Source organism: Gymnodraco acuticeps, unplaced genomic scaffold (assembly GCF_902827175.1).
Source record: "Gymnodraco acuticeps unplaced genomic scaffold, fGymAcu1.1, whole genome shotgun sequence".
NCBI lineage: Eukaryota > Metazoa > Chordata > Actinopteri > Perciformes > Bathydraconidae > Gymnodraco > Gymnodraco acuticeps.
Genome location: NW_022991750.1, coordinates 66,638 through 90,357, shown reverse-complemented (window position 1 = coordinate 90,357; position 23,720 = coordinate 66,638). Strand labels below are relative to the sequence as shown.

Below are 23,720 nucleotides of genomic sequence, written 5' to 3'. Positions count from 1 at the left end.
TGAAAAAATGAAAGATGAACGTCAGAATAAATGTTTCGCAGAATTCTAAGACAGATTAAACCCACGTTCTTTCACATCTCTGAACAGTCCAAACAGCTATATCTTCAACAGCAAGCTCATATTTATTCATATAATTTAAGAAGTGTCAATTATGGTCAAGATACTACTGTTTATAGTGTTCATACTAATATATACTGTTTATAGTGTACATACTTGATGTCATATTTACAGTATATACCTTTATACACTTTCCTGCCTTATTTGCACTTCTGATTAGATAGTAGATCTAATGTAATCTAATACTGTGTAGCTTTCTGGACATATATTCTAACAATAATAATCAACAGAGAGGTCATGCAAACTGCCATTGTTGCATTAAAGGTAAATGATGAAGTTATTTTATTACTACTGTTACGTGCTCCCCTCCCCAGTCTGGTCTGCCCCTGGCTCCGCCTCTGCCCAGGTGTTCCTAAATTCCAGTCAGCCGGGTTATAAGGAGAGACTGGAGGAGAAGGATCAGTCGCCGATCCTAATGCCGGAAGACTCTGTTCTGTGGATGATCTCTCTGCTGTTACGATGTGTAGCCGGAGGGCCTGGTAGTCTAGTTTTCGTGGCTTTATTTTGTTTCTCATAGGGTTTTGGTTAGTTATCTGGTCAGGGGAGGGAAGCTCTGGGTCCTACGGCCCGTGGTGTGGCTGGCTCAGGGCCCCCTCCTTCTTTTTGTTTCTTTTGGCCAGTCCTCCAGACCTCGTTCCTTTGCCGGTTGGCTTCTGTGAGTAACGGCTGTACATTTAGTAAATGATCGCTGTTAAGTACTGGTGGTTTGGTGTGTTTTCTTTTATGTTGCGGGCCTCCCCACGAGCCACTACCACGGAGTAGGGGGCGGGCCGTAACAACTACACAAGCTGCATTTTAAGGTTCATATGAAGTATAAAATATACAAATATAACAGCCATCAGCCTGCATCAACAGGTGAAAACATGCACAAGCACAAACGATAAACAATATTGCATTACTGCCGTTATTTTCTTGGTTTTATAGTGATATGTGCAGGTGCCAGTCATGTAGTGAATAATGTACGGTCTATGTACAGTGTGCACCATGATAGAATATTATATTGATGGTGGGGTCCAGGCCTCAGTCTGCATCAGTCGCAATAAGGCTAGGTTAATCCAATTTCACATGAGCATACTATAAATAACAAGAATGCATCAACAAGAAAATGATTCTGAATTCATGCAAAAACAATCACCAAAGCCAAATGACTCCACGCATCATGTGTGTTTAAGGGTGTGAGTGTTTTTGTCAGTTCTGTGGAAGTCACACATGTTTTTGAAGTTTCATTGGAAGAACATTGAGAAAGAATTGTGGTGCAAGAAGTAAAAAAAAGCAGAAATGTACAACACACACACCCACACACACATACCATGTATACATCACTTCAAGGGACATTACATTGACTTGCATGCATTTCCTGGAGACTTATCCTAACCTTAACCATAACCAACACATGCCTAACCCTTAACCTAACCAAGTCTTTTCCCATAAAATTAATGATCCCCTTATGGGGACCTCCAATTTGTCCCCATAAGGGAGGCGAGTCCCCACACGTGACTGTGTAAACAGATTTAGGTCCCCACAAGTATAGTAATGCTAGACCACACACACACACACACACACACACACACACACACACACACACACACACACACACACACACACAACACACACACACACACAACACACACACACACACACACACACACACACACACACACACACACACACACACACACACACACACCACACACACACACAAAGACAGCATTAAACATTTCAAAGAAAACTTATTTTTTTCTTTCCAGCTTTGCCCTCCGGATAAGAGGCAAAGGAAAGCAACGATGACACATTAAGCAGACCGTATTGTGTGAGAGCGAAACAAAGGACGGAAACAGGAAGTGGAATAGTGAGAAGGAAAAAGAGAGTGTCATAACGTCAAATAATCTCTCGGTCATGATGGATAACACTTGTCCAATATAAGGATTAGTTAACCCCTAGTTAACCATGTTGTAGGAAATGGGGGGGAATTATATAAAGCCTTTTTTGCTGTTTTTAACCTTTTAGAGTATTTATTGCATTGTATGCTTCCCTTTCAAGGTGCCACCAACACAATCTATTGTTTTTATTATTTTATTTTGAATAAAACAATTATAATATTTCTAAATGTTTCTTCAATGTATTGTAATTGAAAATAAGAAAAGAGAAGAGTGAAATACAATCATTTCAATGCAAATAAATACACACACATTTTACAACTCACACTTTGTTGTAAATGTGTTGCAAAAAAAACAACAACTGTTGGCACATTTTTCTTGCTAAATATATTTACTGTAAGAGACAGCTTTGGAATTTGGGAGATGCAGACAACAGGATGTTTGATGCTAGATGAAGCCCTGTTTCAAACGTTGCATAATGTCCTTGTTATTGTTTATTGTTGTTGAGCTGATGACCAGAGACAGTCGTCTGTGTGTCTGCTGAAGTGACCTGCACTGACCCCTGCAGTGATTTATTTCTGGAACTGGTGGAAAGTAATTGTATTGTACTTTAGTATGTGTAGCCTACTTTATGCATTTCTGTTTTATGCTACTGTATACTTGTAATTCATTTCCGAGTGTTTTTTGTACTCTATGTACGCTATTTAATCTGAAAGCAAAAAAAAGAAAAGGATATCACATAGAAAAGTAGATTAAAAATACTTGGATCAAAAATGAAATGGATTGTTAAAGATGGTCACCCCCTTTATTAATTAATGTATCAACCACAAATATAACATATTGAATTTTATACATATTTGTAGTTGTTATTCTTTGTGCTCCCACATGTGCCTCTAAGATTTATTTTGTAACATGTTGGAGGGGGCATGATGTTATATGAGGTAGTTATGATCTACATATATTATATGTCTATTTTTTAACAGTATATTATTATTATTATTTTTCTTTCCCTTAATTTAAACATGTTTTCGTTGTTATAATTTTTTTTTTTACAATGTGGCTATTTTTACAATGTGTGTCTTTTGAATCACTTTATTCACATTTGTATTATTATCATTAATTAATATTATATAATATGTTTTAGTATATGGTCATTTGTATTGCTACAGTCATAACTGTGTCTGCAGCAGCTGTGTGTGCGCGCAGGGCCAGCCCAGCAGTTTGTGGACAGGGAGATGTGTCCACGCCTTCTTCATCCCATCAGTCCTGTGTCCACATTCACTCCGGCCACACATTGACTGCTAACAAGGTAAGACGCCACTTAAACTTTTTGTTCTTCCAATGAATTAGTATTTAAAAATGCACTATGAGGAAACGCATTAGTGATTTAGATTCATTCCCGGAGTCAGCGCGTCTCTCACAACATGTGCGTCTCCCGGTCAATCCACTAAAGATCGTTTTGTCGTTAGTCTTTTCAAAGTAAAAGCGCATCCGTCCACGATTCAGCTGCGTGCACTCAATTGCGTCCGTATATCAGCTAAGGTCCAGTTTATTGTTTTCTTATCGTTAACTGTTATTGTTTCAAGATGATCAGAAGACGCTGTTAAAGTGACACACTTGCTGCGGGAATGAACCCCCCCCTTCTCCCCCCTCTTTCTCTGTCTCACACACACACACACACACACACACACACACACACACACACACACACACACACACACACACACACACACACACACACACACACACACACACACACACACACACACACACACACACACACACACACACACACACACACACACACACACACACACACACACACGAGCTATGCTATGGGTTATTCTGTATGCGCTGGATTTTTGCTTGGCCAAAAAGGTGTGTGTTTTCTACATTATTATTATTTAATAGTTATATATTTGCTCTTTTTTTAAAACGAAGTTCCTCTCATTGATTTTGAGTATTTACCATTATACACCAAGGCACATTTTCTTTTAAGTGTTAACATACTTGGCAATACATATTGTATTGAATGCAGGTAACATATCAGCTAATAGTTGTATTATATGACCCACATTAATATTTGTAAAACATTTATGAAAATGTTAAATATGTTGTTGTTGTTTGTGTCTCTCATGGAGTATAACATCCATATTGATATTTTCCACAACAGCCTGAACACTCCCAAGTCTAATTATACAGCATCTAATCTTGGACTATGCCTTACACAGTAAAATAATTAAACGTATCATACTGCACTCTGATCCTTGAACCCAACTCCATCAACCCAAGAAAAAAAGAAAACAATTCATAATATTATTCATTCTGTAATCGACTAAATCATTTTATATTACAGCACACCACACTGTTTACTGACACGGGAGTCATTGTGAAGGCAGTCAAATGATTTACTTAATCTTTTGCAGCCAAGGGGAATTAAACGTTTCGACCCGCCCTAACTTTGGACATGGCACATTTGTATTTTGACGTTGAAGCTAAAAAAGGAATCTCTGGCTTAGAGCATAATAGCCTTTACTTTTGTAAATAAGCTGGACAATGTAATTGTTTTATTTCATATTAAACAGACCCTTTAATGCTTTTGATGTTTACCCTTTTCTGTAGTTTGTTTTATCGGTTTTTGTGCATGTAAAGTTCTGCAAATGCCAAAATCCCTGCCTTCCCTCCAATAAGCTGTATTTTAATATCTGAAGATCAATAATAAAACAATGGTTGTTTGTGCCCTTTTTTCCCTTCCAAGGATTTTCCATGGCGACGATCCCTCCGTGTACACACCTCGCCTTTCTGCTACTGCTGCCTCATTTCCTGGCGGTATCACTCGCCAATCAAGATGACCTCCTGGTCGACACTAAGCATGGGCAAGTTCAGGGAAAGCTGCTCTCAGTGCTAGGTGGGGATGTTAGAGCGTTCCTGGGAATTCCTTATGGAAAACCACCTGTGGGGAAACTGAGATTCAGAGCTCCAGAGCCAGTGGCCAGATGGGAAGGGGTGAAGGATGCCTCAAACTTCCCAAATTCCTGCTACCAGTCACCGGATACTTCATTTCCAGGTAGGCCACACGTTTGGTCCCAATTTATGAACTGTATATTATGGTGTACTTGCAATATGGACTATTCAAGTGCAGCGATTAAAAACACCTGCTTGAAAGGTCAGCCAGTATCTGATGACTCACCAGGACCCCCTGAGTCCTAACATAGTTATTAGATCATATTAATGTTATTATTATTTATGTGCAAACACAATCTGTATACAGTTTGTTATACAAGGTCTTCACTTGGTGCAAGGTTTTATTTTTCACATTTAGTATTAGCAAAAAGGCATTTCTTATACAATAAATGAAGTAGTGTAGGGGAGGAGTGCATGTACTGTACAGTGTGTTACAGTGCATGTACATAAACGGTGAGAAAATGGCGAAATGCCAGAGCTTTAGCTGTAAACTGTTCAGCAGAATGTGTCCCTCTATAGCAGCTGAACTTCCAAACAATTGGATAATTCACAAAGAGGGAAAAAAATGGTCCTAATGGATGCAACAGAGGTCGAGGTATTTGACTTTTAGCCCCTTTCAGAATATTTCAAGCTCTGAAATCATTGGATCCCACACTCAAATAATGCTACTTTCATAATGCTGTATATTTCAAATGGTTTGTAGCAGAGGACCTTTGTTTAAATGTCATCCGTGTTTCTCAGTCCAGTCCCCAAATAACCTAGTGACATCATTATGATAACAACTGGGCTGATTTTCTCAGACTCCGGCCAAATGCATACACATTAATTTAAGTCCCTTGTTTGTATTACATTTATAGTCAGATATGCTAACATCAACATTATGAAAAAAGCTACATTTGTAAGTGCTTGTTTACAGAACATAAGGCTGATGCTCTAAAACAGGGGTTCCTTTTCAGCGAGAGATCCACAAGAGAAATGTCCCCTTTAAAAAAACACCTGTGAATTGTCATGACATCTGCATTTATAAACCTCTGGCAATGGACACGACAAACCATGCATTTAAAATGAATGTGAAATTCATATATATACTGTATGTATGAAAGTGCATCACAGCAATAAAGAACATGACTGAGCTTAGTGTAATGTTTGTAATTCGGAAAATAATGTGCATACAATTTGGTAACACTTTTAAATGAACAAACATAGTCCAGTCTAATTTATATTCCTCACCCCCTTTCTCAGCCCTTCATTTGTTTTCCCTTCTCAAAACCCGAACATTAGGCAAAAATCTAAATATTCTTTACCATTTAATTTCAAAATGAGATTGGCCACAATGCAGGGGTCATTGAAAGTCACCATTCTCACTACATTACACCATTACTCACACACACATAACAAAAGTAAATACATCAAGATTATTGCAATGTTACCAAAAGTGAAATTGACTTTATGTTTCCACCCAGTGATATGAATGCGGTCTCTACCCCTCTAATAATCCCATGTGCCCCAAAGGATTGCATGTCAGTTGATTGTTAAAAAAAGATGCCCTTAAAGGACCCCTTAAATTAGGATATGGGAGGAGGTTGTTATGTAACACCATACCACAACCCCAACACACACACACACACGCACACACACACACACACACACACACACACACACCACACACACACACACACACACACACACACACACACACACCACACACACACACACACACACACACACACACACACACACACACACACACACACACATACCGTAGATGATAGCACCATTTATTACTTTATAGTAGACAGTTATACATCTTGGAAATGAATGGTAAGATAATATTTTGAGCCAATTTATCAAAACAAAACCATTCTACTGATACATAAGCACATAAACACAGATACAAAAATGGCATTCGATACAGGCGTTGTACCCCACCCAAAAAGGTCCTTTGGGTTTTTGACTTGTGGCTAGGGGCATTGACACATAGCTATTTGTGGACTCAACCACATGTCAGGGGTTGTCTGATAGCTAACCAGTGCCAGACATACGAGAAAACTCCCACATTTTGCTCCAAATATAGATATGACACACAGATAGGTATGGCCAGAAGGCATTGATGTTGGACGCCTGTTTGGACAAATTGGGGCTAATTAGCAGGAAACCAAACAAGTCTTTATTTATTTATTCTTTTTGCTGTTCGTCCTGAATTAATTAATCAAATGGAAGTGTCATAATGAAGGTGAACTTTAACTTACTGTATGACTGATCACACAAGTGTGTTTAACTCCAAACATCTGAGATAAGAGTATCTATTAATTACTAGACTGCAGCCTTTGGGACATCTACTTAGTATTGGGGAAAGTCCACATGTAAACCAATACTTCTTTAGTCTCATTATTATTTAGGGTGTTACTTATTTATTTTGAAGTGGGTTGAGCAGAGGATAACAATACCCATTCTGTTTGCATTATAGGACTTGATTTCACTAACTATTCATCTATATTATATATTTTATATTAGCCATTGATCATTTATTTAAAAAACACTGCAACCTAGACATCAAAATAAAAGTTGAAACCTGTAGTTTGACCTGTATGTGTTCATTTCCTCCCTCAAGTCAAGCTGTTCAGTTTACTACACATTATAAAAACATTTGCTGTATTCTTTTTGCACCCCGCCGAGCGCACAACAGGCTAAGAGTTAACCATTCTAGGCTTTCACTCACCAAGCAGGTGTCATTTGTGAGAGCTAGAAAGATCAAAGAATTGCGTGGCAGCTATATTTATTTCAACCACCCGCAGCCTAGACATCAAAATAAATGTTAAAGCCTGTATTTTATCAGCTGTATTCGTATATCACGTTCTACATTAACGAAACCTGTCAAAATATATAAAGAAAAACATTTACCTTATACTGTATGTCAGTGAATATTCATCTCCTAGTTCAAAATAAACTGGGCTTTATACAGCTTTTAAAGCATTTTTAGATCATAAATGTAGTTAGACGGACAGAAAGAGAGTGCAATATGAGGTTGTGGAAATAATTACACCAATATTAAATCAATATGATGGAGAAACTATTGCATTGCGAATGAATGATAATTAATAAAATACCACATTTGCCATATATAACTTGACTTCCAGAATAATCCACGCCCCACTTTCATTCTTAAAATACCGTCATGATCATTTCTGTGGTTGAACCGATAATGACTTCTCCGTACACCTGCATTACTGCCCTAATCGTTCAGTTGTTACCTGGATAATTATTGTAATCTTTTCCAGGGTTTGAAGGATCAGAGATGTGGAACCCAAACACTCCTGTCAGTGAGGACTGTCTGTACCTCAACGTCTGGTCCCCACGATTCAACAAAACTCAATCCAAGCCCTCTCCGCTGGCTCCAGTCCTCGTCTGGATCTATGGGGGCGGGTTCTATTCAGGAACTTCCTCTCTGGACATTTATAATGGTCGCTTCCTGACTAAATCCGAGGGTGTTGTCGTGGTATCAATGAATTACAGGTAAGGACTGAAATAAATGGAAACGTTTTTTTAATATGATTGTGTACATTTTTGGTAATTAGCAATGTGGTGAATGTGTGCTCATGGAGATTGTATGGTAAATCTACATCAATAGGTGGTTTTCTCTTCAGTTAAATGCTGTCAACATCTGTCCTTATTCTTGTGCAGACTTGGAGCGTTTGGCTTCCTGTCGATTCCTGACAACAAGAACATCCAAAGCAATGTAGGCCTGCTGGACCAGCGCCTGGCGCTCAACTGGGTCGCCAACAACATCGCTGCTTTTGGAGGGGATTCTTCACAGGTAAAATGGTTTCGCTTTAAAAATCAGACAACAAGATTTGTTAAAATTGTTGAAACAAACAATACAAATACGTGTTGGCTTTTGTTTCCAGGTGACTCTGTTTGGAGAGAGTGCTGGGTCAGCATCTGTTGGCTTACACCTGCTCTCCCCGGGCAGCCAGAGTCTCTTCCATAGGGCTGTGATGCAGAGTGGCTCTCCTAATGCACCCTGGGCAACAGTCAGCAAGGAGGAGACCTGGCGCAGGTAGGGTGTATTCGATCATTTCACTCCCTCCCTCCGTCATTGCTGGTTATTTAAAGTTGAATTGATGGTTTGAACAATATTAATCTGGCTGCAATTTAGAAATGATGTATCCAATATATCATATTCAATCACTTGCATATAGAGAATCTTATTGCACTATTCCGCTATTTCACTTTTCCACAATTTGTCTTTTTGTATTTACTTTTTTCAGTTGTTTCAGTTGTATTGTGTTGCTCTGTTGGAGGAGCCTGTGACCTAAGATTTTCATTGACATAACTACACTGTAGCTATGTACGCATAACCAATAGAAGCCTTGAACTTTGAACCTTGAATAAACAGAAAAACCACGGCGTAAACACAGTCTGAACTATTGAGAGTGCAGCGAAGGTTAGGAGGTTGCAGAGTTCATTGGAACACTTACAATTATTATCAATCATAACAGATGGGAAAACTCACAAGGACTGAAAGTGAAAGTAAACATGACAAAGGAAGAACACTTTTCATAAATACAACAGGAAACACAACAACCAAGATCATAACACTCCCTCTCATGCCGACATATTCTGTCTCTTGCCTTGCTCTCTCTCTGCATCAATATCAAGGTCCATGAAGCTAGTGACGTTACTGGGGTGCCCCACGTCTCCTCCGGCTGATATGGAAGCTTGTATGCAAAAAGCCGATCCTCAGCAAATCTCATTGAATCAATTTGATGTTCTCGGACAACCTTCATTCTTTGCCGCACCCTTTGCTCCTCATGTTGATGGGGACTTCCTGCCAGATAAAGTTGAAGTAGGTGTGTGTCTGTGTCAAGACGTCATTAGGCATATAGACATCTAACAACATTGACTTAACTGCATGCTTGTCAAATGAAGTTTACCGGGTACATAGCACACAAGTCTTTGACACAAATTGAAAAACATATTGCGTCACAATCCCCTTTTGTTTTTTCTGTGCAGGTTTTGCTTAGCACCGGCAAACTTCCCAAAAAAGAGGTTCTCTTTGGTTTAAACAAAGACGAAGGGACCTACTTCCTAGTTTATGGATTGCCTGGCTTTAACGTCACCGGTCAGAGTCTCATCACCAGGAATGAATTCCTAAAAGGAGTGGCAATTGTAATGGCAAATGCAAGCAACCTCACAAGAGATGCGGCCATTTTCCAGTACACTGAGTGGACAGACGAGAACAACAGGATGAAGAATCGTGACTTGCTGGGAAGTCTGGTTGGAGACCACATGTTTGTTTGTCCTCTACTAGAGTTTGCTCACAGGTAATTCTCAACACATCCAAGATATATCTATGTATAATATACTAGATGTACTGCATGTATATATATGTTTTGCCAGCCATCACAGCTGTCCTTTTCTCTATAGTCTACTGTACTGCAGGGTCGCATAATGGCCACATGTATGTCTGAATATGCTGTAGCAGGAACAACCACAGAAGCAGTTTTGAAAATGTTGCCAAGTTCTTCAGTCCAATCTATAATTGTTTTATATTTAAAATATCTTATTTTTTTCACACTAGTATTTCAGTGTGAATTTAGGATTAAGCCACATTGCATTTAACTTTGCATATTATGTTTAAAATAGGGTTAGGGTTCTCCTTTTATTCATTTAACTTTATAAAAGTAAACTTGGTGAAAATATACTAAACATAAGGATAAATATACAATGAATATAAGGAAACAATTACATATATTCTAATCTTCATAGAATATGCACTTGCATCTATATTTGATTTGCCAAAGCAGCATCAGTTTTTTTAACTGATTAAGCACCTTTGTACCAGTGCATTACTCCTATCAAAAATATAATAGTAAATGTTTGTTTCTTGTGGCGGCTACATAGTATGTCTATTATATTTCTCTCCTTAATCTGACCTAGTGCAGCGAAAACATGTTTAATACTTCTTTCTCCCCAGCTACTCAAACCGTGGCGGTAAGACTTTCCTCTATTCATTTGACCACCAGTCTTCTGAAAATCCATGGCCAAAATGGATGGGCGTTATGCACGGCTATGAGATAGAGTTCGTCTTTGGTATGCCTCTGAACGCATCCCTGGGATACACGAAGAATGAAGTGAACATGACCAAGAAGTTTATGAAACACTGGGCCAACTTTGCTCGAGTAGGGTAAGCATAATCCTCTGGCACTGTTGAAACCTTAATGGTACTGTCGAAATGTGTTGATTGGCTTTTCTCTTTTTTAGAAATCCAGGCCTTGATGGAGCTAGCTGGCCCGTGTTCACCGCTGAAAAGCAGGAGTACGTCACTCTGAACTACAACCATCCCGAACAAAGGAATATGATGTCAGCTAGAGAATGTCATCTCTGGAAAAAACTAATACCAAGAGTACAAGGAGTCTCAGGTTAGACATCTCTTTATCTATCTATCAACTATACCTCTCTCTCTCTATCGATCTATCCATACTGAACATCCATCCAACTAGCCATCAATGTATTCATCCATCTATCCAACTATCAGCTATCCATCCATTAATTGATCCATCCATGCATCCGTCCATCTGTCCAACCATCGATCGACTAATACATCCTTCTATCATCCAATAGTCCATCATCCATTTGTCTGGTCACCCACCTATACATCCATCCCTCCATCTATCTATCTGTCTATCACACACACACACACACACACAGACAGACAGACAGACAGACACACAGACACACATACACACACAGACACACACACACACACACACACACACACACACACACACACACACACACACACACACACACACACACACACACACACACACACACACACACACAGAGCCCATAATAGTTACCTGTAGTAGGAGGCATTGCGGGAGGCGTTGTGCTGTGTTTAGCCTGTGGAGGAGATGTGTATCCTGGCTCGCTCCCCTCCACCTCACCACAGCTCTGGAGGTCTGAGTGGGAGGAGAGGAGGGTCAGTCATCACTTCCATGAACACTGATCACACACAGAGTGAATAATACAAATGCACTTCTCATCTGTGGTCATTATTCACACACAGAAAAACACACACGCAATGTTTGATCCCATACAAAGCACTGTCACAATTTTGTTATCAATTTATCACATGCTTCATCCAGAATGACACTTTATCCCTTTTCTAAATTACATTATGGCTTTTTAAGTCGACTAGTCTGAACATGCAACTTTATATAAAGTGAGCGACATAACCTAAACATTAAGTACAAAATACATGTAACTAAAGACATCAATAAACATACAACCCCAAAAAATACCTGAAGTAGCTTAGTCTGTGGGGACTTGGCTTGGAATCCAAAGGGTCGCCGGTTAGAGTCCCGATAGCAATGTAGTTTGAGCTGGGGAGTTGCCAGTATTTGTCCTTGAGCAAGGCAACGAGCACCAGCAGCACATTTACTCTCCGTCAGCACCAAACCTGTCTGAAAGGTTTATCACCTGAATCTCCTCCTAGAGCACCATTGAGTTCTTTGTAACCAAATGTCTCTCAGAGGGGCGTGGGGAGGGGCTCCTTATTTTCATCTGAAGTAACAGACAGAGAATCAGCACTTTGGAAACAGGGCTGAAACAGAGGGGATTATGGGTAATGCTGCAATGATCTGTTTGGTGTTTGGAGCCAAACACTTCAGAGACATGTTTTGTATATATCTGAGAGCGGTAATATATTGATGAAAAACAGTACAATAGGGGACCTTTAAACAATCTTTTTTCAAAAGACGACAAAATAAAAGTCTCACTGTCTACCTCTTTCTTTCTCCACAGATGAACTGCTGGCTTGTGTAAAAGGGAATGGGATAATTATCCACTGCAACTACGCCTTCCTGCTTATTCTACTGGTTATAACTCTGACCTATTGATAGAGAAGTGATGAAGCTTAATTATATGCAGCCATATGCAACAGTTTACATAAGATATAGTGGTTTGGTCTTTGCTATTGTATAAGGCATTTTGTTTGTTCCAATAAATGACTAATTTAGTTAAACAAATGCTGTTTTTTTAAGCTTGATTTTCCCAAATTCGTTTTTAACCCGCAGAAAACACATTATATGCTTGTTTTTGTTTTATTTTATCTAACACCACACAGATCACATCCATTCAAAGACAATCAGGGTTTCTGTGGATTTGTGTTGTCCATTGTGTTTGTCAGGAAGGACCATTTAAGGACAAATCAATAAAGTTATTTGTACATACTATGGTGAGTGACTTTACATTTTCTGTACAACACACATATTGTCTTCTTTTAACACACACTGAAAAAAACACACTTATTCCTACTTTTTTTTTTTTTTACAAGTCTTTTTATTTCATTATAGTGTACAGTAATCGATGCCATTTCATTTATATTGTAATATCACAGTACCACAGTACACTCACTACACTCCCCCCTCCCTCCCTCCACCCGCAAAAAAAATGCTTATCAATATAACTTAAACAACAGAGCCATGAAGATAAACATAAAATGGAAAAAAAATGGAAATAAATAAATAAAATAAACCCACATCAAAGTAAAACAAACAAATAATTATACAATTAATTATACAATACAGCGACAATATAGACAATGACAACACAACTAGTATTTCCGGCCGTCAGAAAAAATAGCGCATTCCATCACTGGTCATATCTCAGATATATTTTCCAAATAAGAAAACAATGGCAACCACAGAGCTTGAAAGATATGTCCACGATTATATTTTTCCAATGTCATTTTCTCCAGATGTGTTATCTGATCAATGAAAAGTTTAAATGTTGGAGGACGTTCATTCTTCCAGAGTAAAAGTATACATTTCTTGGCAAAATATGTTATTGTGATTAGTATTCTGTAATGTTTGGGGTGCAGTTTAAAGTTTGGCATGTCATTGAACAGGAACAAACATGGATTTTGGCTCATTTCGATGCCTAAAACGGCTTTTGTGAGCGCATGAATCGAATCCCAGAAATGTTTCAAGAGATCACAGTCCCAAAACAGATGCATAAATGTTCCTTCTTTTACTTTACATCTCGGACATTTTGAAGAGTTTTCTTTGGAAATGTTTATGGGTGTGAGGTAAAATGTGTTGAGAAAATGTGCTTCTTTGATTTTATTGCTTGTGAATGGAAAATGTGTTCTTTCACAGATATTCAGCCAAGTAGTTTCATCTATCTGTATCCCTAAGACCTTTTCCCAGATCTTTTTTAAAGTTGGAAAGGATGACTGAGCTCTTTTAGAAAAAACTGCATTAAATTCTCTAATTTGACCTTTGATCGTGCTCGATGACATCAATATCTCCTCCTCTTCCAACAATCCCGATCTCAATGTATTGCTTTTAATAATTGAGTGGATCACGTTCCTAATTTGCAGGTATCTGAAAAAATCCTTATTTGAAATGACATATTCTGCTCTTAAATCATTAAATGATTTCAATGTTATATCTTTGTGGAACAAATGTTTCAATTGCTTTATACCTGATTTCGTCCATTTGTTTATATTGATTGACAACAAATATTTGCTAAGATCAGGATTGTTCAAAATAGGAGAAAAGATCGAAATACCTGAGTTAACAGGAACCTCCAGGCTAAAAGTGTATTGACCACTGTAAAACATTTGGCCATATTTTTCACCTTATTGAAGTCTTTAACAAATATAAGAGTTTCCACTGGCAACGGGTCAAAGGTATTGGCTTCTATCTGAACCCATAGTGAATCCTTTCTTCCCAGAGACCAAGTACATTTCTTAATTGAGCCGACCAGAAGTAGTGTTGAGAGTTGGGAAGACCACCCATAGTTTCTGGTTTCATAAGAGTAAGTAACTTGATTCTTGTTTTTTTATTACACCAGATACATTTTGAGATGTGTCTATTGAGAGATTTAAAATAGTCAGCGGATAAATAGCATGGTCACATTTGAAAAATAAAAATACATCTCGGTAGAATATTCATTTTTATGACATTGATTCTTCCTAGCAGTGATATTGGTAATGTGGACCATTTAGATAAATCCTGTTTGATTTTGTCAATGAGTGGATTGTAATTCTCTTTAAACAGATTATCCAGGTGTGGTGTTATATTTATTCCTAAGTATTTAAAGCCACCTGGTGACAAATTAAAAGAACAAGACTTTTCCAAATTAGCTGTTGGCGTCATATTTAAGAAACAAGCATTCGATTTCTTAAAATTAATTTTATATCCTGAGTATCTTCCAAATTGCTCTATCGTGTCGTGCAAGTGTGGTACTGAATTTTCTGGGTCTGTTCATTAAAGAATGATATCGTCAGCTTACAGAGAAATGTTGTGTTCATCGTTAATCTTCACTCCTTTAATACTTATGTTGTCTCGCACACATGACGCCAGTGGTTCAATTACAATTGCAAAAAGCAAAGGTGACAGTGTCTAGTTATTTGAATGTGCATAATCAGCAGCTTATTCACATTTCTCTTCCTCATTTTCTCTTAATAGACACATTTTCTGAGATGTACATATAATATAATGTGTATATATTAAAGATTAAAACTTGCTGAAAAAGCTGAACTGAAGTTCATTATCGCCAATCACTCAAGGCAAGGCAAGTTTATTTATATGGCACCTTTCAACACAAGGCAATTCAAAGTGCTTTACAAAAAATGAAAGACATTAAGAAAATGGCATTTAAAACAGTCATTAAAAAGAAAAGCTAATAAAATAAACATTAAAAGAAAAAATACATGGATAAAAGTTACAGTGCAGTTTAAGATGTGAATAGTTCAATTAAAAGCAGCGGCAAAAAGAAAAGTCTTCAGCCTGGATTTAAAAGTAGTCAGAGTTGCAGCGGACCTGCAGGTTTCTGGGAGTTTGTTCCAGATATTTGGAGCATAATAACTGAACGCTGCTTCTCCATGTTTAGTTCTGACTCTGGGGACAGAAAGCTGACCAGTCCCTGAAGACCTGAGAGATCTGGATGGTTCATAATTTAGCAGGAGGTCAGAAATGTATTTTGGGCCTAAACCATTCAGTGCTTTATAAACCAGCAGCAGTATTTTGAAATCTATTCTTTGACACACAGGAAGCCAGTGTAAAGACTTCAGAACAGGAGTGATCCACTTTCTTAGTGTTAGTGAGGACTCGAGCAGCGGCGTTCTGAATCAGCTGCAGCTTTCTAATAGATTTTTTAGTGAGACCTGTGAAGACACCATTGCAGTAGTCGAGTCTACTGAAGACTCAGTCATCATGACATTAAAGGGGCCCTATTCTACTCATTTTCAGGGAGATATTTGTATTCTGTGTCCCTACTGTGACATGTTTCCATGCTTTAATGTTCAAAAAGCTGCTGCAGCACCTCTGTTCACCCTCTGTCTTAAACCAGAGCCAGTCTGCTCTGATTTGTTAGCTGGCCGGCTCTGTTGTGATTGGTAAACCTCTTAGAGATGTCCCGCCCCTTAGCCTATGACGTACATTTTGTTGGAGCGCTAGCAAATAGAAGCGTGAATGTTACATAGCGATTACACTATGTTATGAAAGTAAACAAAGGATTCCAACGGAGGCGTTTCCGGCAGGCAGGGTGTGTGTGGTAGAAATGTAGCCTTTGCAGACCATTTACATGCACAAAAACATAAATAAAACAAACAGGAAAAGGAAACTCTAAAAAGCATAGTCAGACCTCTTTAGGCAACAATTGAGTAATACAAGTCCTTTGTAGTGTCGATGCTAAATAATCTCATAGCTTCCGTTATTACTTGCTGAATTATATGTATTGTTGTCATCCGAAGTGTTTCACAGTTTAGCATACTGTGTTATTGTTCCTCAGGCTGTCATTGAAGACAGTAATGTGAGCATAAACAGTGTCGCTGAGCAAAAGGTTACAGTGTTGATACAAAAAGATAATGAGATGTGGGAGAGAAATGATCAGGAGTGACCTTGAACACTGTGCACGAACAAGTAATTACATTGTTTGAACATCTGGTATGTAGCGTTTATATGGTGGCTATTTTTGTTAAATACTTTTTGTATGACTTACATGTTATTTTGTATCTACTATTACAAGAAACAATTGGCGTTTTAACTGACAAAAGGAACCTGTGCTTGTTAAATGCCAAGCAATTCGTTTCTGTCATAATCAGTTTGGATCCTTCCCCAACACAACAAAGCACACACACACACACACACACACACACACACACACACACACACACACACACACACACACACACACACACACACACACACACACACACACGCACACACACACACACAACACACACACACACACACACACACACACACACACACACACACACACACACACACACACACACACACACAATAAGTTACGGTTGCTCTTTCCTTTTTGACCTTTTAAAGTGACTTATATAGGATGACTAATGTCTGATGCTGACACACACAAAGAAAGGGATATAAAGTACAACACACTGGGGAGTAGGAATGTTCCAGAAGGTGTATTTTGGCAAAGATTGTCTATTAAGACATGACCGCTGCCATTAGAAGTGACATGACCACAACCTCATTTGGTATTTTCAAAAGAAAGTCCCATCATTTTCAATGTGCCTTTACGTCGCAGGCAGAAAAACTGTTTCGAATGCACTTAGGCCAAAAATATGATAAATACATAAAGCTTCATTCAGTAGCACTTACAAATGATTTGGTTTTTTGAAAGCTAATGTACTTGCAGGATTCTTGTTGATTTTGTACCTCAAGGGTTTATTGCACTTAATGTACGTTGCTTTGGATAATAGCGTCACTAAATGAAATGTAATGGATCCATAAGGGATAAAGACATTCAGGTGAAGCAAGGAGGAGGGGGAGAAAGACAAGGAAACGTTTTCGAGGTTACAGCACAGGAGTAATTTCAGCCTTTGCATCATCACTATGGTAAGTCAAGGTGATGCTCCACACTGTCATCACAACAGGTCGGAGGTCAAGTCTGAAATCTGAAAATAAACAAATAAGGTAGAGAACTGTTTAACTTCATTGCTCCTCAACTTGGATGATGCTGTGGGGCAGCAGGGGTTTGACCTGGATTGTTTGACACATGCCGCAGAAGCTGGAAAAGCAATCATGTGGTCAGAGCAGTTTATATCTTAAAAATATCTCTATAATCTTAAAAAAGCCATTGGCATATACTTAAATGTTAGGGTTTGACTTCTTCACATGTCTTACTAGCTGTTTGTGAACATTTAAAACATTAAAATGTGTTATAGCTGTGTAGTATTAAAGGGGCCTAATCATGTTTTTGTTGGGTTACCACTTTCCTGTGGTGTGTTATAGGTGCTTGTGTGTAAATGGTCTGGAAAGGCTAAGAACTCATTTGTTTACTTCTGGAACATAGTGACATCACTATGTAACACTAGCGCTTCTATTGGCTGGCGCTCCAACACATTGTATGTGATAGGCTAATGGGCGGGACATTTCTATGCTGTTAACCACAACAGAGCCGGCCAGCTAACCAATCAGAGCAGACTGGGCTCTGGTTTCAGACAGAGGGTGAAAAGAGGTGCTGCAGCACAGGCAGAATGAGAGAAATAAAGAGCTTTTGAACATTAAAGCATGGAAACATGTCACAAGAGAGACACTAAATACAAATATGAACCTGAAAATGAGCAATGTACTGTATGAATTATTACCTTTGAGAAAACGTAAGTGTTAATTATCAAATCATATACCAAATATTATTTGAAGGACGAACAGCTGCTTCAAAGGAGGTTAGTTGTTTTGACTAATGTCAGTGCCACAGTTTAGTTCAGACAAGACACTTTGACAGATATTGCGGTGAGCTGTGATTAATAGGCACGACAGTGATAGCTTCATTAATAAAAAGGGCAACACCTCCCACTGAGTGTCGTGTGAAATCAGTACAACAAGACCCAATGCAAAGCAGACAATGTCAAACGCAGGTGTTCTGAATATCCACGAGTAGCACTATATACACATTCTTCATATATTCTCTATTATTGAATGATTTTACCATGAGGTGAAGTGGGTTTAATGTTTCATTTGTGAACTCCACATTTGATCATCATCAGCTGACCGGGTGCAATGAACGGTCATAAAAAAACACCTCATTTGACCCAGAGTTTGAAAAACATTTCCTATGAAAGAAGTGACAACACCCATGTCTATCCATCAATATCGCGTGAGTCAGTCGCTTACTGACGTATATCCTGGCCAACTGATAAGAGACGATAAGATGGATAGACTTCTTGCTTCCTATTTTCCCCGGTGTGTTAATCTGTCAGTTGTTACTAATTTCAACGTCCAAAGGTTGTATCCACTTGGCATCCTTACCAAAAAACTAAACCAATGCACATATTAACTCCGCTTTGGAATTTTTTAAGCACCAATAGAACCCCTAAAACTCAAAAGCAAATAGGCTATAAACAAACTACATCACGGTCACATGACTTCACGTCACCACTCTAAGCTAAAGTGTGGCGTGATGGCGTTTAGTAGTCTCATTGAGTCACTTTTAAGCAACCGCCGTTTTCATGACACATTTTAAGAAATATATTGTTTGTAGAGGTTAAGCCAATGCTTTATGCCACTGAGGTCCCGATTGTGAGGAAAACTTCTGTTATCAATGCTGAGCCAATGCTCGTGACAGGAATGGAAACTGGATTCGCCTTAGTCAAACACGGACATTTATTGAGAGTATATTACGGCCGGAGAATTCACAAGGTATATTCACAACTTCTTTATGAGACACCAAGCAAACTCTGAAGACAAAGGAGACAGGAACACATCTATACCTGAGAAGAGGAGGGCCTTAGAAACGCGGGCTTTCCTTTAATGCATGCCAGATGTCGAGACAAAGACTCGTTGTATTGCAAACCCACATGAGCCAAGCTTCTCCCCCACAGGAAGACAGATGACCTCTTGACCTGTGTCTTCCTGAGAAGTTACACCCAGGATCACATTACAGGCAGGAGTATATGCGGTTTAACGAAAAGCATTACTTTGTGATTAACAGTTTTACAGAAAGACTGAGAACCTCTAAATACACAGATCGGATTAAAATATTCTCTCACACCGATTTGTTACAGTAAATGACGCACACTTTAGCTTGTCTTATGAATAAACATCCCATACGAAAAGTCTCCATTAGAACACTGAGTCCATTTATTTCCTCGTAGTGTTGTCCATTAAACTTGCATCAGATTTCCATCGTAAAACACAAAATTACACTTAAACACAATGACTTCGGTAATCAAACTTTACCTTAGCGTAGGTGTGTTTGTGTTCCCGGGCTAATTGGCTCATACATATTTTGAATCAGGTCTCAAATATCTCAAAACATATTGCCTTTAAACTCTTTGAAAATAACTTCAGATAGATGGCAAATAACTTTCTTTGCATTTCAGTTTGATCTCCTATGTCTATAGAAACCTGAATCACCTTGAAAGGTTTTGTCAGGACATTCAGCCATGATTATGAAAAAACAGCACTTAACTGGTGAATCCCATAAGAAGAAACATTTCAGACATCCCCGGAGTTAAACAGAAAAACGCTATTTGACACCATGGCAGAGCAAGAATGAGTCTGACCTCGGCTGTCATTTGAGACAGAGACAGCCATCATTCAAATGAGACAGGCGATTAGGGGAAGGACAAATCCAGACAGCGAAAGAGAAACAGAGAGACGAACAGGGCGGTACAGGAAGAGATGGACACAGCCTGTGGTGATGAGGGAGAGCAGAACAATTATGACGGGAGGAAGAGATATTAGGGATACAGGAGGAGAGTGAGATAAACACAAAAGTGTGGAAAGAGAGAGGACAAATATAAAGGAAGAGACTTTCAAAAATGAGAAGGGATTTAGTGACACTGAGTGATACAAGAGGAGGCTTTCATGATGAGTTGAAGCGGAGAAATATAATAGCATCATTCCACGGAAATTGAAAAAGGTCTTTGAAATGTTTATTTTTTCAATCATTTCTATGGTTTATCCCGATAATTTTTAGCCGTGGAGAAAAAAATATGAACCCAACCCTGCATGATTTCAACTTTTCCTTACCTCACTTCCTTCTGTTACAACTATTATGTTTAGTACTCACACCCTCATTCACCCTCATGGACACACAGTTTGTATTCAGATGCAGAGTTGCATTAATGAACATTATTTGAGTGAATCATGTTCATTTAAAAATTGTAAAACCTGTAAATCCCTTCCTCATTTTTGTTCTTTTAAAAATCTGCACACCTCTCCACTTTAAAGTCCAACAAATGTTATATGTCTTTTTTTAAATATTAACCTTTCTTCTAAATAGGTTGTTAGTATAATATACTTCCTGTTTGGTTTATGGACTTGCTCCAATTCACTTTTGTTGTCTTTTCCACAAGTTACATATACCCACCAAGTTGTATACATGTAGGACCAACACATCCTCACTCCCAGGTCGGCCTATGTTGACGTTCTCATTCATAACACTCCGTTCGATGTCTCACTATGGGATGCGCCTCATCGCGGAGCAAACAGAAGCATCAATCTCATTACGCCAATCCTGATTGGCTGGAGATCTTGACGTCAGCGTCAGGGAAATCACCCCCTATAAGTAGCTTGCGCCACAACGCATGCGTCATTCAAACACCTCTTCTCGCTTCAGAGCACATCTCTATAGTAGCCGGACAAGCTTAACGGTCCACAGACTGAACCCAAATATAACCATTTCGGTCGACGGGCGCTCGCCGGCTACTCCTTCTGCTTCGCAAGAAGACGGTAATACTAACGCCAGTTAGTATTAAAATCGACCTCGCCGTTCTTTTCCCGGAAAGTAAGGTAAGGTTTTGATTTTTCTCAAGCTAGCTACGCACCTGTTGCTAGCTAGCTTCCCCTTACTACCGACACCACGGTAGCGAGGACGCTTTTCTTTTTCTCTCTCACGGGGGAGAAAAGGATTAGAAGTATATTGACACACCAGTCAATATTCTTTGAGAACAAAGGACCCACACCGTCCTTTTTTCTCCGGATTAAGGACGGGTTGGTAACACTTTTTCTCTCAACGACGTAACTGTTACGAGCGGGTCCTCTCCACGCCACGAGGCGAACAAGATGGACGCCTCTCCCCCTCACACCAGAGGAGTCAGGGACTCGGAGGCTCGGTCATGCGGCTGCGGGTTGAAGATAGCAGGCACAGACTCACACCAGGTCTGCTCGTCCTGCCTCGGGCTGGAACACGCCCAGGAGGCTATCGACAACCCCGGCTCGTGCGGGCATTGTGCCCTTTTCACCCGAAAGAGCCTCCACCGACGGCTAGCACACCAAGCTAGCTTGTTGGAACAGGACTCCCTCATGTCCACTGATTCGCCGTTTGGCAATCAAGACACGGGGGCGTCCGCCGCAGAGACTGAGCCCCTCACTGTGTCGGTCTGGGGCTCACTAACAGCGGCAGCTGCGGAACCGGGATCCCACGCCGTTCAGGCCGGGACCCGGTGGCGGCAAGAGACGCGGGAACGGAGCCCCACGCCTCACCAGGCGGGAGCTCCCGGCGAGACCTCACCATGGTCTCGCCCGCAGAGGCTCGGCCTGCTCCGCATACCGCCGATGGAACTGCTGGTGGCAGCCCACCTCCCACCGAGGATGGGTCACCAAGCAGGAACCCCACGCTGCCAGCGAAGGTGGACCGTTTCCAGTCGACCATGACTGAACGGTCCTACAGAGCTGCAGCGTTGTCCGCCAGGGCTCTGAACGTTGTTCAGGATGTGCTTGACATGCCCATCGTTCCCGAGGGGATTTTCGGCTCTGCTCTTGCCTCCATGCAGAGGAGATGCGAGTCGAAAAAGAAGGAGGACGAAGCCCTCCACCTCTGCCTCCCTCGAAGGGCCCAGCCGCTGCCTTCGCAGCGGCAGCCCTTCGTCCAAGCTGCTCCGAACCCTGCTCGGTTCAAAATACCGAAAACGCAGAGGTCGCAGTCCGCCCCGAGTCCCCAGCCCAGGCAGGGGACGAGGGCGAGCTGGCCTAGAAAATCTCCGGTTCCGGCTGCAGCCCAGGCGCAGCCAACCCAGAATTTCGGCCAGCAGTCGAGGAAGAAGAAGCGAGCGGCATGACAGCCCCTCCTTCTCCCCTCTGTGACAGAGCTGGAAGTCTACGGTTCCCCAGCTCTAAATGTGTTCCCGCCGCCTCGAGAGATGCCTCAACACCATCCTCAAGTCCGCGTAAACACATGTCACACACTTATTGATTTTTCTGTCACAAAACATTTTCCGCCAACGCATCCAGGCTTCGAGCCAAGGGCGCAGCTCGAAAATGAAAAGAAAAACAATAAAAACAATAAACAGTCCGTCAACTGTTCCCCTTCTGAGAGCAGCTATGGCCTCTCTCAAAGGGCGGACAATTGACGGGTCTGTGAAGGCACCACCGTCACGCGCATGCGCAGTGCCGGCTGGGGTCGTGAAGAAAAGCCCGCCCCGAGTCCCCAGCCCAGGCTGGAGACGAGGGCGAGCTGGCCTAGAAAATCTCCGGTTCCGGCTGCAGCTCAGGCGCAGCCAACCCAGAATTTCGGCCAGCAGTCGAGGAAGAAGAAGCGAGCGGCGTGACAGCCCCTCCTTCTCCCCTCTGTGACAGAGCTGGAAGTCTACGGTTCCCCAGCTCTAAATGTGTTCCCGCCGCCTCGAGAGATGCCTCAACACCATCCTCAAGTCCGCATAAACACATGTCACACACTTATTGATTTTTCTGTCACAAATCATTTTCCGCTGACGCATCCAGGCTTCGATTCAAGGGCGCAGCTCGGAAAAATGAAAAGAAAAACAAT

The 23,720-nt window shown here is 40.3% G+C and overlaps 1 protein-coding gene across 1 annotated transcript; it reads left to right on the top strand.

Moving 5' to 3' along the window:
* The first annotated feature begins 3,195 nt into the window (after nt 1–3,195).
* LOC117534927 (acetylcholinesterase-like) lies at nt 3,196–13,198 on the top strand. The gene is made up of 10 exons (XM_034199201.1): nt 3,196–3,303; nt 4,753–5,061; nt 8,237–8,471; nt 8,640–8,772; nt 8,864–9,015; nt 9,618–9,804; nt 9,972–10,282; nt 10,936–11,145; nt 11,223–11,380; nt 12,768–13,198. Exons 2-10 carry the CDS (start codon nt 4,761–4,763, stop codon nt 12,860–12,862), a joined length of 1,782 nt encoding a protein of 593 aa, XP_034055092.1. The 5' UTR covers nt 3,196–3,303; nt 4,753–4,760; the 3' UTR covers nt 12,863–13,198.
* Nucleotides 13,199–23,720: the final 10,522 nt, after the last annotated feature.

Bases quoted from the DNA above. Each gene is read 5' to 3' on its own strand.
- LOC117534927 (XM_034199201.1), top strand. From the start codon at position 4,761: ATGGCGACGATCCCTCCGTGTACACACCTCGCCTTTCTGCTACTGCTG. The intron at 10,283-10,935 runs GTAATTCTCAAC...CTTTCTCCCCAG, and splicing joins CTACTAGAGTTTGCTCACAG to CTACTCAAACCGTGGCGGTA. The intron at 11,381-12,767 runs GTTAGACATCTC...CTTTCTCCACAG, and splicing joins AAGAGTACAAGGAGTCTCAG to ATGAACTGCTGGCTTGTGTA.